Genomic DNA, 16,348 nt, shown 5'->3' on the forward strand with positions numbered 1-16,348 from the left:
ATTTATGGCAATGCAGAACCAAAAACAACGTTCTGTCATACACTGCTCCATGGAATCATTGGCTATTTGAAAACCCCACTGGTGGGTAAAGATGTTGGGTGTGTTATGCATTTTCAATGATTAGTACAACAAAACAGGCCTGCTCATTTGAATATGAAACCAGCAGAAAAACTATGATAGTCTGTTTTCGATAGGGAGTCCAAACAATTTCCTTGCTATCAAAATATGCTTCCAATAGAAAATCTTATACTGCAGTACAAAATGACAAACACCACTCTTTGTGGCAAGAAAGGAACCAATTTCCCCAAATGCTTTTTGTCCGGATGATTTTGTGCTTTACATGTTTCTAGGAAGAAATACCCAGTTTGGGTTGCACAAATGATTCCCCGCTTACAGTCTCAAATAGGATGCAGAACTGAAAATACAGCAAATGTTTTTGCATTAAGGTTGGAGAAACACACTTTACAGCTGGGCATATGGTCATTCTTCCCCTGTATATAGAACAAATGTTCAGTCCAGTGGTACTTTCAAGACCAACAAAAGTTTATTCAAGGTATGAGCTTTCATGTGTCGGTACACTTCTTCAGATACATAGAAATGGAAGTTAACATTTCATATCCATATACAGGCAATATAGGCAGAGGCTTCTACATAGGACAGTGAACAAAAATTAGCATACAACTTAATGAAGATGTTTTGACATGTGCAAACAGCAAGCTAAATTTCTAGGTCACAATGTTTGGACTTAATTACAGGGAAAAAACAGTGGAGCAATAAATATGTCAAAGTAGGAAAGTATATATAGGAATCTGCCTATATATGTAAAACATTAACTTCCACTTCTGTGTGTCTGAAGAAGTATGCCTGCATATGAAAGCTCATACCTTGAATAAACTTTTGTTGGTCTTCAAAGTGCTAGCAGACTACTGCTTCAGATCAACATGGCTGCCCACCTTAATCTATTCCCCTGCATATAATCAGGGATAGTAATTTGCACAAAATGCCAGGATACCTCAAATCCTTTTTCTTCAGTGAACACTTTCACATTCAAAAGACACTCTGCACATGCACAGAGACAGTTTTCTGGTCCAAAAATGAGGGGAGATTAAATCACTATTTTGTGATCCTGACGGTCATGTTAAAAAAATGCTACCTTATCACACCCTGAAACATCCCCCTCCTTTTGTATATAATATTCAGCCAGATTAAGTTACTGCTGCCACAGCCAAAAGATTTCATTTACACTTTGACAGTGGCTACAATGACAGAGACTGAGCATGCTCTGTTCTGCAGGAATTTCAGAGCAATGCAGATTTTTCGTAAGAACTGTTCTACTCTCATGAACAAGTTTGGTCTCTAAGCCTCTTTTCCCCAATTTACACTTATTTTGGCCACATTCTTTATGATGTGGATGAATGTCATAGCAATTGTGGACAAGACAGCAAAGGACTTCAGGGCTGCTATACAGCATGCTCTACTTGAGGTAGAATTCATTAACAAAACACTTCCCTGGACAACACTGCATGCACCTAGCATCTCATTCAAACTGTCTCCAGCCACTATGCATGCAGTGTCGGCACAAAATAATCGCGCAGCACTGGCTGCCGTTGTGCTATGCATTGCATACATAGTAGCTGAAAGTCCAGCTTCAACAAGCTACTCGTCGCCGAGCTAAGTTCTTGTCGACTACCAATGATGTGATTCAAGCGGACCTCGAACTGGGGATCATACTTTGGAAGATGACTTGTGGCGAATCTTCCAAAAAGATTGGGGCAGCAGAATAACGTCCCTGGTTTAAGAGTTCCCCTCCAGTTTCCTCTCCATGTTTCCTTTGAAAACACTCTTCCACGCAGCAGGCCAGAAGGGCCAAGCTGCTCCCACCAAGATTCCCCTTTCATCAGCGACCTCAACGTGCCAGGGAAGGCCTAAATAATTTGCACACGACTCCTAATTTGCACGAGCGAGCAGAGAGGCGTCACCAACAATCCCCCCTCAATTGTATACACAAGTACAACTCCGCCTCCCTATCCGGCATGCCTTTCGCGAAGAAAAAATGGCCGCTGCCCTTAGAGGGAGGTAAGATTGCTGCTAAGCGCCGGCGAGGAGGGAAAACCGTGATGCTGTCTTTGCGAAGGTCTGCCAGGCGGGTGGCGTGCTGGGTCCCCTGTGGGCAACGCCGCACCAAGATGTACTACGGCCCCAGACGTCCCACTGGCCCGCTGCCTCGCACGCCCTGGACGGTTCGTGGGCCGCCGCCCGGCGCGAAGTTACCCTGGTACTTACAGAACGTGCCGCCCGTGCGGGAGCAAGTGCCCGAGCTCGACGTGGTGACGTATGAAGGGAAGATGTACCGCGTGCCCTGGCTTGCCAAACCTCGGCATGAGAAATGGGAGCGAGGATGGCACAGTCGCCGGCACGACGGACCCTGCCTGGACGGCCTGCCGAGCTACAAGGAGCGGCCTTGTTACGTCTGCCAGCAGCTGACGCGCCTGCTGGAAGGTACCGGCGGCCGTGGGGGAGCTGGAGTCAGCGGGTGGGCGGGGCTGATCTGACTCAGCCCAAACTTTGCCACAGTTCTTAACAAGTGTGCGTGTGTATGTGTGTTTCAAAAGGGTCTGGTGATCATCTGTCTATTGCATTTTAATCTCGCCATTCCTCCAGGGAATCCAAGGCGGTGTACGTGATTCTCCCCTTCTCCATTTGATCCTTACAACAACCCTGTGAGGTAGGCCAGGCTGAACGAGAGTGCGTGAATGACTGACTCAGGGTCACAATGAAAGCTTCGTGGTTAAGTGGGGATTTGCATCCTGGTCTCAGGCACCCTTAACAGTGCAGTCCCAGGTGGCACTGAAATCTGTGGACTCGGGGAACACACCAGCGAGTCAAGATTGCACAGTGGGTCTGACTTGCTTGACTACAATACCACACCGACCTGTTGTAATCATACCACCAAAAGGATCCTTCTTCGGGTTGAATTGACACCTGTGAAATGATATTAAGTTAATATGATCAGATATATATCAGGTCTTGGCAAAACTTTTCAGCAGGCTAAATTTTTGTTGAGTTTTTAATGCATAGAAAATAGTAATTCTTATGACAATGGTCATAGTCTGGAGAAGGAAGAATTCAAACTTGTTCCAATTTGTGTTTGCTATTGTGTGGATGCCTAAGACACTTCTATACAAAATGACCATGTGGCATCAGTTATATCCATACTTGTCCAGATTGTGCAAGTCAATTGACTAAGATGGAAACTTCAGTTGTTCCATGAAAAAGATGGGCAGTCCTGTTTTTCTATTACTTTTATGACTCTTAAGATAAGAAGCTTGTTTACCTTTCTAAAACCAATTTCTCCATTCTCTTAAAAATAGAGTATATATCGTAAATTATAGAACATTGCTGTGCAACAAATGATGGTATAAAATGCAGTATGGAAAATGTTTATCAGTGAAATATTCCTTTGATTTCAAGGAGTAAAGCAAGCAGCATGGCTAACAAAGACAAAGGTAATAGATGGTCTACCTCAACAAATACTTAGCATAATGACTGATACAGCTAATCAACTGGAGAATCAGGACGAAATAGTCCAAAATGCAATCTATCATGCACGCTTTTGGTTTAGCAGTGAGGAGGAGATCATGGAAGAAGCTTATTGGTAAGTTTCTGACTTGTTTCCTTCTTTCATTGTTTCAGTTTTGCTGTTGGGACAGACTTTTTAAATCTTCTCGAAGGAAGTTGTATTTTACAACAGATGAGCAGGGAATTTTTCTGGACTATATGCTGAAACACTCCAGTATATGGCAAGAAATAACGCCTCCTTTGAGTCCAAAGAGGCTTCCTGCTTTTCCTCTGTATGGTTTACTGCTCTGCCTTCCTTCTGATCATACTCCTTAGGAGCAAGCAGTTGTGCTTCATCTTTTTATGGCTGGAATATTACATAATCCTGCTCTGTATCTGCAGTTATTTGCCAGTGGATGCTGTTGTCTCTGAGTCCCTGTGCCTTTTTTGCTTGCACCCTTTAAACAGGTCAAAACAAATGATACGTACAAAATCTTGTGTGTGTGTATGTGGGAGGTAAGAATTCGCACCACGTTTAAAATGAGTTTTTGGGTTATGGATTATTTATAATTACGTCATTCATAGTCCACCTTTCTCACTTGGACTCAAGGCGGATTACACAGAGAATCAATACAATCAATAGGATGGGGTATTCAGTAAACAATACAGTAAGATTGTGATCTAAAAACAACTGAAGTAAAACATGTCATAACATGACATAGTAAATGATACAAAAATTACACAGTAGGATCTTAGTTTCATCATGCTAAACACAGTAGTATAGATGACAGTCCCTAAAAATTTAGCAAAGTATCTTTGTAAATAATTTAGTGGAGTACAACTCTGTTGCCTGCATAGAAAAGCTCTCTTGAATAATTCAGTTTTGCATACTTTGCAGAAATCTAGGAGAGTGGGAGCCTTCCTGACCTCCTTAGGCAGGCCATTCCACAAGGTGGGACCCACAATGGAGAAGGCAGTTGTGCAGGTTGTCAGCTTAGATGAGCAAAGCTATCATGGTGGAGTGGAGGGAGAGAGGTGATCTCACAAATAGGAGGGTTTGAAGCCATGAAGGGCTTTGTATGTTACAGCCAGTACCCTAAATTGAGCCTGGTAACTGATGGGCAGCCAGTGGAGTGCCTGCAGAATGGGAGTAATATGGATGCTCTGTCTGGTGCTTCATTATACCAGAGTGCAATGTTCTGCACCAACTGGAGTTTCTGAACTGATAGTTATGCCTTCAGTTTTAACTTAAAAGAAAAGTGTGTCTTATCTATTGGATATTTTGAAACACTTTACTGGATGACTGACTTACACCTAGCTGCTTTGGAGCACTGGCTACCATGTTTGTATTGAGATGGGAGGCTGGGAATTTAGTTTATAGCTTCCTTTAAGTGAGAAGTAGTGGGCTGGCTTACAGACAAGTTTGGTAAATCAGAGTGAAAAAAATGTAGAAATCAGTTTTTAGTACATTTGCAATTGGGAATATGGGGTTGCAATAGAACAGAATAGTTCAAGAGGACATCATTATAAAGGTAATGGTGGTCATTTTAGTGATGAAAAATAGGTAATTTTTATTGCAGTGTTCATTGTATGCTTCATACTGTTTTATTGCATTTTAAAAATGATGTGATATCTTGAGACTATAAATGAAGTAAATAAAAATATAATTTTTGTATAAAATGTGATTAACTCATACTACCAGCAGGAACTCATTTGCATATTAGACCACACCCCCTGATTCCACCATAGTTTTGCACAGGTTTTTCTGTAGAAAAAGCCCAGCTGGAATCATTTGCATATTAGGCCACACCCCCTGATGCAAAGCTAGCTGACACTGCATTCTTGTGTTTTCCTGCTCAACCCCCCCCCCCCCCCTGCCGAAATCCTTACACACTACCTGCTTTGGTAGTGCATTACTCTGTTCTGGTTAGACCTCACTTAGAGTATTTTGTTCAGTTTTGAGCACCACAATTTAAGAAGGATATAGACAAGCTGGAACATGTCCAGAGAAGGGCAATATAGATGGTGAGGGGTCTGGAGTCTTCTGAGAAAAGGTCGAAGGAGCTGGTTATGTTTAGCCTGAAGAGGAGACGACTGAGAGGTGATATGATCACCAAATACTTGAAGGGGTATCATATAGAGTATGGTAGGTGTTGTTTTCTGTTGCTCCAGACGCTCAGATCAGAACCAATGGGATGAAATTAAAAGTTTTTGGCTAAACATTGGGAAGAACTTCCTTACAGAGCAGTTCCTCAGTGGAACAGACTTCCTTGGGAGGTGGCCAGCTCTCCTTGGAGGTTTTAAAACAGAGGCTAGATGGCAGTCTTTCAGCAATGCCGATTCTGTGAATTTAGGCAGATCATGGGAGGGAAGGCATGGAGCGGGGGTCAGTGATGATGCTCCTCTAAACTGTGGAGTCTTGTGAACAAAAATTCTACTTTGTGAGCTACTGGCATTAAAGTTGGGAGTAGGTATGGGCATGAATCGAAGCACGAATTCTGATTCGTGCCTAAAATAGCCGATATATGGTTTGTTCTGAATTGGTTCAGATACTCATGATATGCACGACTTGAAAAACAAAGTGGCATGTTTTTGGGGCAGTTTGCTTGTGTCGTGAGCGGTGGGGAATCGTATGCCATGACATGCCCAGAGTGATGGTGTAACCCGGAAGTGATGTTATTGCTCTGGGCATGTTGCTGGGAATGGGGGAACCACTCTGTCTTCTGGGTGACATCATCACATCAGGCACGTTGTGGCATGTTGATGCTCCCAAACCAAATGAATCAATGAACTACAACTTGTTCAGAAAAGGAAAAGTGTAAAATGAACTGAACCACCAAATGGGGCAAACCAATGAACAACAAAATGAAACAAACCACCATTTTTGTGTTGCATGCTTGTCTCTAGTTGGGAGCGAGCAATTTTGGCTACAGCATAAATTTGTTTGCTCTGGGGCAATCCTTCCTGAGCTAAGACAAAAACATGTGTGCTGCGACTAAAAAACTGAGCTAGCTCACAACAGCTCAGCTTAGAGGGAACACTGATCACTGGGTGTGTGTGAGGGGGGAGGTATTTGTGAATTTCCTGCATTGTGCAGGGGATTGGACTAAATGACACTGGAGGTCTCTTACAACTCTGATTCTATGATATCTGTAAAGTAGGACATAGCCCCAGATTGGTGGGATGGGGAGGGAGTGGGGCTGAGGAAGGCTTGCTTAGAACTACCTTGGAAGTTTGTGATCTTAGCTGCTGTACTATGTGAGCTTTCCAGCACTTTCTTAGCACTGTCTTGCTTGTATCCTACAGCTGATGGACACAGTTCATAATTCATACCTGGTACTTTTTGGATGTAAACTTAAATTATATGTGTATTATATATTATAATTTTATTATAGTGCTCTCTTATATATATGTAACTCTAATCTGAGGCCCAACATTTGCTTTTAAAGCCCTGTACTTCTGGAAGACTTGCTTCACTTGTGCAGGTCTATGGCTGTCAAACATCCCTTGCTGGCCAAACGAATGTTGGCTCAAGACTATAGAGTGGCAGCTACATGGGAAAGAGGTGAGTTAAAGTTTCACATGTTAATGGTTCAAGCAAATTTGATATGAATATGGGAATCAGCCACTCATGCCAGGTTTTAAGTAAAGTTGGTCTCTGGTCCTGAGATCTCTAGATTGGATGATAAATCCTCCTCAGCTTATCTTCCCTGTCAGTGCGGATCAGTTAGGTGGTGGCATGATACAACTAAGAGGAGGAGGAAAAAGCTTGCTGCCTCTTGTTCTGTTTCTCCTCTCTTTCTTTCTCCCCTTGTCTGTGCTTTCGAAAAAGTGTAGTTCCCAGATTGCCTGATACTACACTACAATTCTCAGTAAGCGGTATTTTCTCTCCATCTGCATCATCTCGCCATCTGATTACTCTGTACCAACAAGGCAGATAAGTTGGGGTAAAAGAGAGGAGTTGTGGGGGGGAGAAGTTCTGATGAAGTTGGGTATACCATGGTGATTTTACCTCTAATAAAATTAGTGGTTTTTTATTTACTCTTAAAGGGCCCTGAGTGGGAATGTGAAGTGAGTGTGTGTGAGGTGTGTCCATTTTTCAAGTTGTGTAGGTCTCTTGATACCTATAGAATTGCTTTAGTGGGATTGTTGCCCTAGAATAAAGACTAAACAATTAAGTTGTTAAGGTCCTTTGTGTTCTAAGGGCTCTATTCTCTGGAGACTCCAGAAAATTGATAGACAAAAAGATAAAGGAAATCCCACAGACTAAAGCAGGTATAAAGATCACTTTTCTCCTGAAAAGCTATTCTTAACTATTGATCCTGGTTATTCCACAACTGTAACATTGGTAGGATTATCTTTATTGGCACGAACAACACAAATTGCATGCTTAGAATCTATTTACATATTTAGCAAATCATTACTATATTCATCAGCAGTATACCTCATTGAAATATTATGGATATCGTCCTGGGCCATGGGGTGGAGACAGTGCTGGTCGCCTTGGTAGATGTCCTCCAGCGGCATCTGGATTGAGGTGGCGTGGCAGTGCTGATGTTGTTAGATCTGTCGGCTGCGTTCGATACGGTCGACCATCAGTTACTGACCCGCCGCCTTGCCGACATAGGCGTTAGGGGGTCGGCCTTGCAGTGGCTTTCCTCCTTCCTCAATGGACGGGGACAAAGGGTGGTAATTGGGGGTGAGCTGTCCCAGCGGCACACACTAGATTGTGGGGTGCCACAGGGAGCAGTTCTCTCCCCGATGTTATTTAACATCTACATGCGCCCCCTTGCGCAGATTGCCTGGAGGTATGGGCTTGGGTGCCATCAATATGCAGATGACACCCAGCTCTATCTGCTAATGGACGGCTGGCCTGACTGCGTCCCTGAGAATCTGGACCTGGCATTGCAGGCTGTGGCAGGTTGGCTTAGGCTGAGTGGGTTGAAACTGAACCCGATGAAGACAGAGGTCCTTTGCTTGGGTCGCGGCTCTCTGGGAGGAGAAATTCCTCTTCCGGTATTTGATGGTGCGCCGCTGAAAGCAGTGCACCGGGTCAGGAGCTTGGGAGTTCTACTGGAGCCTTCACTATCAATGGAGGCCCAGATAGCAGCCACTGCCAAGTCGGCGTTTTTTAATCTGAAGCGGGCAAGGCAGTTGGCCCCCTTCCTAGAGCGTCGGGACCTAGCAACAGTGATCCATGCAACGGTCACCTCAAGGTTGGATTACTGTAATGCCCTGTACATGGGGCTGCCTCTGTGCCGAACCCAGAAGCTGCAGCTAGTGCAGAACGCGGCGGCTAGGCTGTTATTAGGGCTCCCAAGATGGGAGCACATACAGCCGGGGCTACGCGGACTGCACTGGCTGCCAGTTGTATACCGGGTTCGCTACAAAGTGCTGGTTATTACCTTTAAAGCCCTATATGGTCGAGGACCTGCCTACCTGAAGGACCGTCTCTCCCCATATGAACTCCAGAGAGCATTGAGGTCAATGGGGAAGAACCAACTGACTATCCCCGGGCCGAAGCAGGCAAAATTAAAGACTACTCGCACATGGGCCTTCTCCATTGCAGCTCCAGGAAGAAGTACGAGCCCTGCGGAGCCTTGAACAGTTCCGCAGGGCCTGCAAGACCTTCCTCTTTAGGATGGCCTTTACCTGATTGAATGACTGATGGACTCGTCTTAAGTGATTCCGCCATCATACATACTTGCATCTAATAGAATGGCACCAGAAATGTTAATTTTAAATTGGAATTTTTTTAAGTTGAATGTTGATTTTAAAATTTGTTGTATAACTCATTATGTCGTTAGCCGCCCTGAGCCTGCTTCGGCGGGGAGGGTGGGATATAAATAAAATGTTGTTGTTATTATTCATTCATTCATTCATTTTTGGTAGATTTATCTTCTGACCTTTCCCAAGGGGGCTCAGGCAGATTACATCCAATAAAACCAGCAGAATACAATAAAATCAATAAAATACCATTAAAACAACACAGTGCAGTATAACAGAGGCGGGCGAGCTCATCGTGCAAGTTGAGGTATAATCAGTGTCCCGGATATAATGGTTAAGGTGATGACTCACTGGGGGGCGGATAGCCAATGGTATAGGCAATAGGGAAAGAAAAGGAACCTGCCTGCCTCAACCAAACTCCTGGCGGAACAGCTCCATCTTACAGGCCCTATGGAAAGGTGGCAGATTTGGTAGGGCCTGTGTCTCCATAGGGAGCTGATTCCACCAGGTTGGGGAATATTGAAACTGACCTTGAGAGCCCAGGCTAGCCCAATCTCATCAGATTTCAAAAAGCTAAGCAGGGTTGGCCCTAGCTAGTATTTGGATGGGAAGGAAACCCAGGGCTGCTGGCAGAAGCAGCCAGTGGCAAACTCTCTGAACATCTTCTGTGAAAACCCTACAGGGTTGCCATGGATCCTACTAAAAAGAGTATGTTGAATGCTGCTTGATTCTGATGATGTTCCTGTGGGTGAGAAGTAAAATACCAAAGTGCAGCCTAAATTTGAAAGGTGCAGTTACCCTGTTCTGTTTTGTCCTGGGAAAAAACAAAATCTTACCTTCTGCATAAATGTTTTGTTCCCCATTATCTACAATAGGGGTCTCAGTGGCATGCTTTCTTATGGTCTATATTGGTAAATGTGTTATTTTTTTAAAAAAAAAACTTTGAACATTTGAAAGTATTTGCTTGCACCTATAACTTAATCTGAGTATGCAGTATAGTTTGAGGGCATGTGATCCAGTTGAAGCTAAGCTGATCAGTGACTAGATGGGAGATCTCTTGGGATCGTTATATATCATGCCTGTGTCCCTTTCTTTGATTGGAAAGACATCCATACTTGACTGTGATGATGATTGCCCTTTGCTTATCTAGATGTAAATTCATTATGAGGAATCAAAGCATAAGAAAACTGTCTTCCGCCACCTTTCACATTTATTATGTGGCCAACTTGATCTACATAAGTAGCAGCAAATAGTAGAATGCCTGCAATAAAGTAAATATTTTGAAGTGGCCACACACTTACTGTGCAACATGTCAACTTAAGAGTGACAGAAAGGAGGTAGCAGGCAATGCTTCCTCTAACCTGTGGAGTCTTGTGAGCAAAAATTCTACTTCATGAGCTACTGGCATTAAAGTTGAGAGGTACTGCATAAATTAAGTTTGCTCTGGGCCACTTTTCCTGAACTAAGACAAAGATGTGTGAGCCAGAGGCTAAAAAATTGTGAGCTAGCTCACACTAACTCAGCTTAGAGGGAACACTGGTAGCAGGTAGAATGGAGAGGTTTGTATGGCAAGAAGGCAAAGCAGTCTGGGTAGCTTTCAGACCTATGCAAACTAAGAGGGTTAGGATTACCTGATGTGAGCTTGCCAGGGACATGATCAAGAGTTTCAGTAAGATCCAGAGGGAAGAGATCCAAGCAGAAATCCATGGAGAAGCATGTGGAAGAGGCCACATGAAGAAAACAATGCAGCACAAGAGCTTAAGATTCAGGACACGCAGTAGAAAAGGAACATCTCAAGGGCTGATTACTGAGCAAATTTTGGAAGCATCAGGGCTGCTCTGATAAAGGAGCAGAGATGGGAGCAAAGCATTTTGATTTTCCTGGGCCTATAGAGAGGCAGGGTGTTCACATGAAGTCAGTGGATGGCCCTTCAATTAGCTGGTGGTGCGGTGGAGGTGTTCCTGATGTGGGGAAAATTCCCTATAAGAAGATAAAATTCCCTATAAGAAGAAAATTCTTTATAAGAAGATATATTGGATTTATATCCGCCCTTCACTTTGAATCTCAGAGTGATCATGATCTCCCTTACCTTCCCCCCCGCCAACAGACACCTTGTGAGGTAGGTGGGGCTGAGAGAGCTCTCACAGAAGCTTCCCTTTAAAGGGCAACTGCTGTGAGTGCTATGGCTGACCCAAGGTTATTCCAGCAGCTGTAAGTGGAGGAGTTGGGAATCAAACCTGGTCCTCCCAGAGTTCGCTCACTTAACCACTACACCAAACTGGATAAGAGGGAGCAAAAGGCAGGGAGGAGATGTGTTGGATGCATATTTTAATTATTGGGATGTGAGCTGTCAAGTGAAAAACTTCATGAAATTAAAGTTGGATATCACTGGGCTTTCTTTTGTTAAAAAGGAATCGGGCAAAAAATAGAGAGCTTGATTAAATGAAATTATTTGTACAATCCAAGAGCCTTCAGAATAATGTAACTGAGTCAGTTCAGTCTTCTCTCTGGATTTCTGTTGCACAAATAGTCTTAAGTCTAAGCTTGCTGTACATGTTTCAAGCTAACTATTGTGCTACGATGGTAATAATTTGATTAAAGTGGGCATCCTACTCCTACCTATTCTATTAACTTTTCTTATTCTGTAAATAGTTCAAGATAGGACATGCAAGAATAAGTTTGGGATAATATTGTCTGGTCAAAGAAATTGAGGCCAACAAAATGGAAGCTAAAAAAAAAAATGGTGGTTTATAAAGGAAAACCTAATAGTGCCAGTGATTCCATCTCTATTCAGTTCTGAAGCTAGTTGCTTAAAGACTTACTGGGACACAGGTGAAGGTTTGCAGTCATTTGTCCTAGGCTATCCACCACTTCAACCCAAGGACATGCTAATGGGTTTCCAGGAATTTATATTGATGCCCCAAATTTGTTATTGTAATCCTAGGACCAAGAATATAGGGGTGACCCAAGCAACGCCTTAATCAGAGGTCCTTTAGTACATTCTGCCAAGCAATATGTGTGGAAAATAGTGACATCTTTCTTCAACACAGGGAAGAGAGAGAACCTGCTTGGAAGAATGCCAGCAGCTGATTTCCTGCCAAAGGAGATTGTCCTGGTATTTGATCCAAGAACACCCTCCTGAACATGGTGTTTCACAGACCCAGTAAGAGCTATGGTATAGTTTTAATTAAAATGGTCCCTAATTTATTTATGTGTGGCCTGATATTCTCCTTTTTCAGAATCTGTCCTCCTCCAGGTTCGTGGTGTCAATGGGAAGCTTTTGAATGCTATGAATCCTTTAGAATCTGTAGCATCTAAGGATGAGATATTAGCCACTGAAAATGACATTTTAGAAATGTTATATCCTATTGCACCTACAATAGACCTTCAAGAAGTTAATATATATGAAACAAGAAATGATACAGGTAAGTTTTGTGTTTGATAAAATTTATTTTATTTTGAGCGGGAGTTGTACTAGCTGACATCTGAAAAGGATGCTGGGGTCTAGAGTGGTAAATGAATGCACAGCCTTAAGCATTGATCTTTTATAATGTAGTTCAGAAAAGCCCTGGTGATCTTTAGGGATGAGATACAAAATAGCACTAAACTTTAACCTGATTATTTGTACCATAGGTTTCCAAGCGGGTTATCCATATCCTCATCCTCACACTATATATTTTGCTCATGGTGACAAATACCGTAGAATGAGACCGGAACAACTCCGGGCTAAAATGTTGATGTTTGCTTTTGGGAATGCTCTTGCTAAGGCCAGGGTACTTTATGGGGTAAGTAGCAATAAGATGCTTATGAAATAACTTAACCTGTGTTGCTACTTCAGAATCTGTTGTTTGTTCTGTTGGTTGAAGTTTCTGCTGTTTATTTTTCTGTGCTTCTGTGGGCTCATAGAAACATAGCACAGAATGAAAGAAAGGGATAAGAAACATGACCTGGAAAAAGCACTGTCATGGTGCATGAGTTACACAGCTTCTGTTGAGCCTGCACTACCCTCCTCTGTTGTGCAGGCTATACACAGAGCCAGTTTGGTGTACTGATTAGGAGTGCGAACTCTAATCTGGGAGAACTGGGTTTGATTCACCACTCCTCCACATGCAGCTGCTGGTGTGAATGTGAGACAGCCACAAGTTCTCAGCAGAGCTGTTCTCTCGAGCAGTTCTCGAAAGAGCTCTCTCATCACCACCCTCCTCACAGGGTGTGAGGAAGGGAAGGAGATGGTAAGCTTCTCAGAGGCTCTTGAGTGAAGGGTGGGGTATAAATCCAGTCTTGTCCTTCTCCTCGTCCTCTTCCTCACTGAGCTGGAAGGTCAGGAAAGCTCTGCACCCACAGGCACTCATTCGTACTTGAGTAGGTATATCCTGATAATCTCTTACAGTCCAGCAGGGAGATGTTAACATAAACTTTTAACCTATTTCACTTGCTTAAGGTAGTACTGTGTAACTTCTTGGCATTTCAGGAGGTTTAAAGAAATGCTTCTTTTGAGTTCTGGATTGTGTGCTAAAGATGTCAGAAAGCAAAATGAACAGAGTTAAAGAGGGCAGCAAAAAGAGACTATAAGGCTGGGTCCAGACCAGCAGCTTGGGGCAGCAGCTTCCTGTCTCGAAGTAAGCTGGCAGAGAGGAAAGCACTTTGGGGCGGTCAGACTTCATGTGGCTACTTCTGGGACAGGGACGGGGACCGCACACTCTCTGCAGGAGCAGTCAGACTGTCATGCACTTGAGCTATGCTTCCCAGACATTCCCTGGCTGTTCAGACGATCGAGAAAGGTGGCAGGGAAGCACCATGGTGATTTGTTACCACTTTGGAAGTAGTAGCTTTTTCGGACTCATCAGTGACTCTGTAAGATGGGCTGAATATGGGAGCAGAACGGTATCCAGATGTTCACATCTGAACTTGATTTTTTAATTCGTCTGGGGGCTGTTGCCTCAAACTGTCGGTCTGGACTCAGCCAATGAGGGTTGTTTTAAGAACTTTACTACTTAATTTTGTGATTGCTGTATTTGTTATACACTGAGAATATATTTTGTAACACAAGAATTCAGTAATATACATGAATTTTTGTATATTAGACTTGGTTTTTATAACAGTGTTTTTGTTAGCAGAAAGCATATTCATGCAAAAGAGGCTAATTTGGCTGATCGTTATGAGGTTGGCTTGAAGTTTAGGGTCGTTCTTTATACTGGGGTTGAATCCTAGCTCATCATCATCTGGACAAACTATTCCTTTCAATTTCTTTTCCAATAGATCCAGGTGGGCAGCTGTGTTAGTCTGAAGCCATAGAACAAAGTTTGAGTCCAGTTGCATGTTTAAGACCAATTAAGTTTAATTCTGGTATAAGCTTTTGTGATGAAGCGTGCATGCACATGAAAACTTATACCTAGAATGTAAAGGTGCCACTGGACTCAAATTTTCTCAATTAAGTAACTCATTGCAGTTGATTCAAGTAGAATTTGAACTCAAGACTTAAGAGTTTGTAGTCTGTCAATTCCACTGGTACAGGTAGGTCCTTTATGTCCCCTGAAACTCTCACGAAGGATGCCGGCTCCCGGCAGAGCTCTCAACTGTGTGTACTTTTGTTGAGATCAAATCAGAATTACACTCACAAAGCAATGACCAGCACTTTGTCTTGGGCTGACTGCAAGCAAGTGGCAGGCCAATAACTGCCAGTATCTGTGTACCATCTTGCCCATGGAGTTCTCCAGCTTGATTATATAAATTCACTAAACCTGGACCCCTCCCCCCTTTTACTATGCTGATCTTGCATTGAGCAAGGGGTTGGACTAGATTGTATGAGCCTTTCCAGCTCTGTGATTCTATAACTGTTTTATCCTGCTTACAAAGTGGTGATCTGCCTCTTGATCTCAGACCTGGGGGAACTAACTGGTTTAAACTTCCTTCCTTTTTATTGCTTCCTTCCCTTGCCTGCTCTCAGGATGAACCCAAAGTCTTGGAGAAACCCATTGTTGTTCAAAGTGTTGGCACAGATGGCCAGAGTTTCCAGTTCATGGTGTTCCAGTTAAACACAACTGATTTAGATCCCAGCCATGGTGTTAAAAACTTGGCCTGGATTGATGCAGACCAACTTCTGTATGAAGATGCCAGGCGTTGCCCAGAAATCAGGAAGAAGGTTGTCATGGTATGCTAATACAAAATTATTTCTTGCCCTAGTTAGGGCAAGTAGAACTGAAGCAGGTTATCAGTAGGTCAAAAGATGTGATCTCTGGGACCCTTTAAGGGCAAGTCTGAATTTTTAGAGGGCAGCTTCATTCTTATGTAGAAGAAAGATCCTTCAAAAGTCACCAGATCAGATTCCAATACTTCACAGCCAGGGCTCAGATTTGCTCATATAACTTTGGCTGTAATACTGAAGTGAACAAAAGATACCTCACCTGAGTGCTTGTAACCAATACTCCCTCTAATCTGTGGAGTCTTGTGAGCAAAAATTCTACCTTGTGAGCCACTGGTATTAAAGTTGTGAGCTACTGCATAAATTTGTTTGCTGTGGGGCCATATTCCTGAGCTAAGACAAAATGTATGTGGAGGCTAAAAAAGTGTCAGCTTAGAGGAAACACTGCTTGCAACACATGCCCATATTCTTTGCTCTTACTGCAAGGTGTGGTAGAAGAACAGATATGAGACAGGTGTCCTTGTACTGTACCATTTCTTAATAAGTCAGTAGAGCACTTACTATTTTAAATTGCCAACTTTTTTGCACCAATCTGAGATTTCATTCACATCACAAGCCCCATCAATGGAAAGTTTTAAAATCTACTGTTACCATATCTGTGCTCTTTGTTCAGCTGTATGCCAGACATTGAAGATCCAGATGTTCTTTTTACAGATTCCTGCTGGAGTACATGGCTATCAGCCAGCTACATTCAAGAAGTTCCTGGCATTCTACTTGCATGGTGTTGTGTGAGGCTTCTCAAAAAGTCTTTGAATTAACCTGCATCAGTTATGTTTTCCTTTCGTGATGTTGGGCTTATATTGTATTAATGGCTAGAGGGTATTTTATTTTTGTGAATAAAGTTTTTTTTAAAAAAAAAAA

General features: G+C 43.0%; 2 protein-coding genes across 2 annotated transcripts in view; one reads left to right on the top strand and one right to left on the bottom strand.

Annotated features, from left to right (window-relative positions):
• LOC132566646 (NADH-cytochrome b5 reductase-like) overlaps positions 1 to 1,972 on the bottom strand; it is a 59,231-nt gene extending 57,259 nt beyond the window's left edge. The window contains exon 1 of the mRNA XM_060231863.1: positions 1,713 to 1,972. Coding sequence (XP_060087846.1) covers positions 1,713 to 1,898 — 186 coding nt within the window. The 5' untranslated portion in view covers positions 1,899 to 1,972. The remainder of the gene's footprint in view (positions 1 to 1,712) is intronic.
• MRPL37 (mitochondrial ribosomal protein L37) lies at positions 1,961 to 16,348 on the top strand. Its single transcript, XM_060231862.1, has 7 exons — positions 1,961 to 2,499; positions 3,472 to 3,655; positions 7,008 to 7,123; positions 12,525 to 12,710; positions 12,919 to 13,070; positions 15,233 to 15,436; positions 16,142 to 16,348. The coding sequence occupies exons 1-7, from the start codon at positions 2,034 to 2,036 to the stop codon at positions 16,217 to 16,219; spliced, it is 1,386 nt and encodes a 461-aa protein (XP_060087845.1). The 5' UTR covers positions 1,961 to 2,033; the 3' UTR covers positions 16,220 to 16,348.

This window comes from Heteronotia binoei, chromosome 2 (assembly GCF_032191835.1).
Source record: "Heteronotia binoei isolate CCM8104 ecotype False Entrance Well chromosome 2, APGP_CSIRO_Hbin_v1, whole genome shotgun sequence".
Classification (NCBI taxonomy): Eukaryota; Metazoa; Chordata; class Lepidosauria; order Squamata; family Gekkonidae; genus Heteronotia; species Heteronotia binoei.

Excerpts from the sequence above, each read along its gene's own strand:
- MRPL37 (XM_060231862.1), top strand. The coding sequence starts at position 2,034 with ATGCCTTTCGCGAAGAAAAAATGGCCGCTGCCCTTAGAGGGAGGTAAG. Across the intron at positions 13,071-15,232 it reads AGGCCAGGGTACTTTATGGG|GATGAACCCAAAGTCTTGGA; the intron begins GTAAGTAGCAAT and ends GCCTGCTCTCAG. Across the intron at positions 15,437-16,141 it reads TCAGGAAGAAGGTTGTCATG|ATTCCTGCTGGAGTACATGG; the intron begins GTATGCTAATAC and ends TTCTTTTTACAG.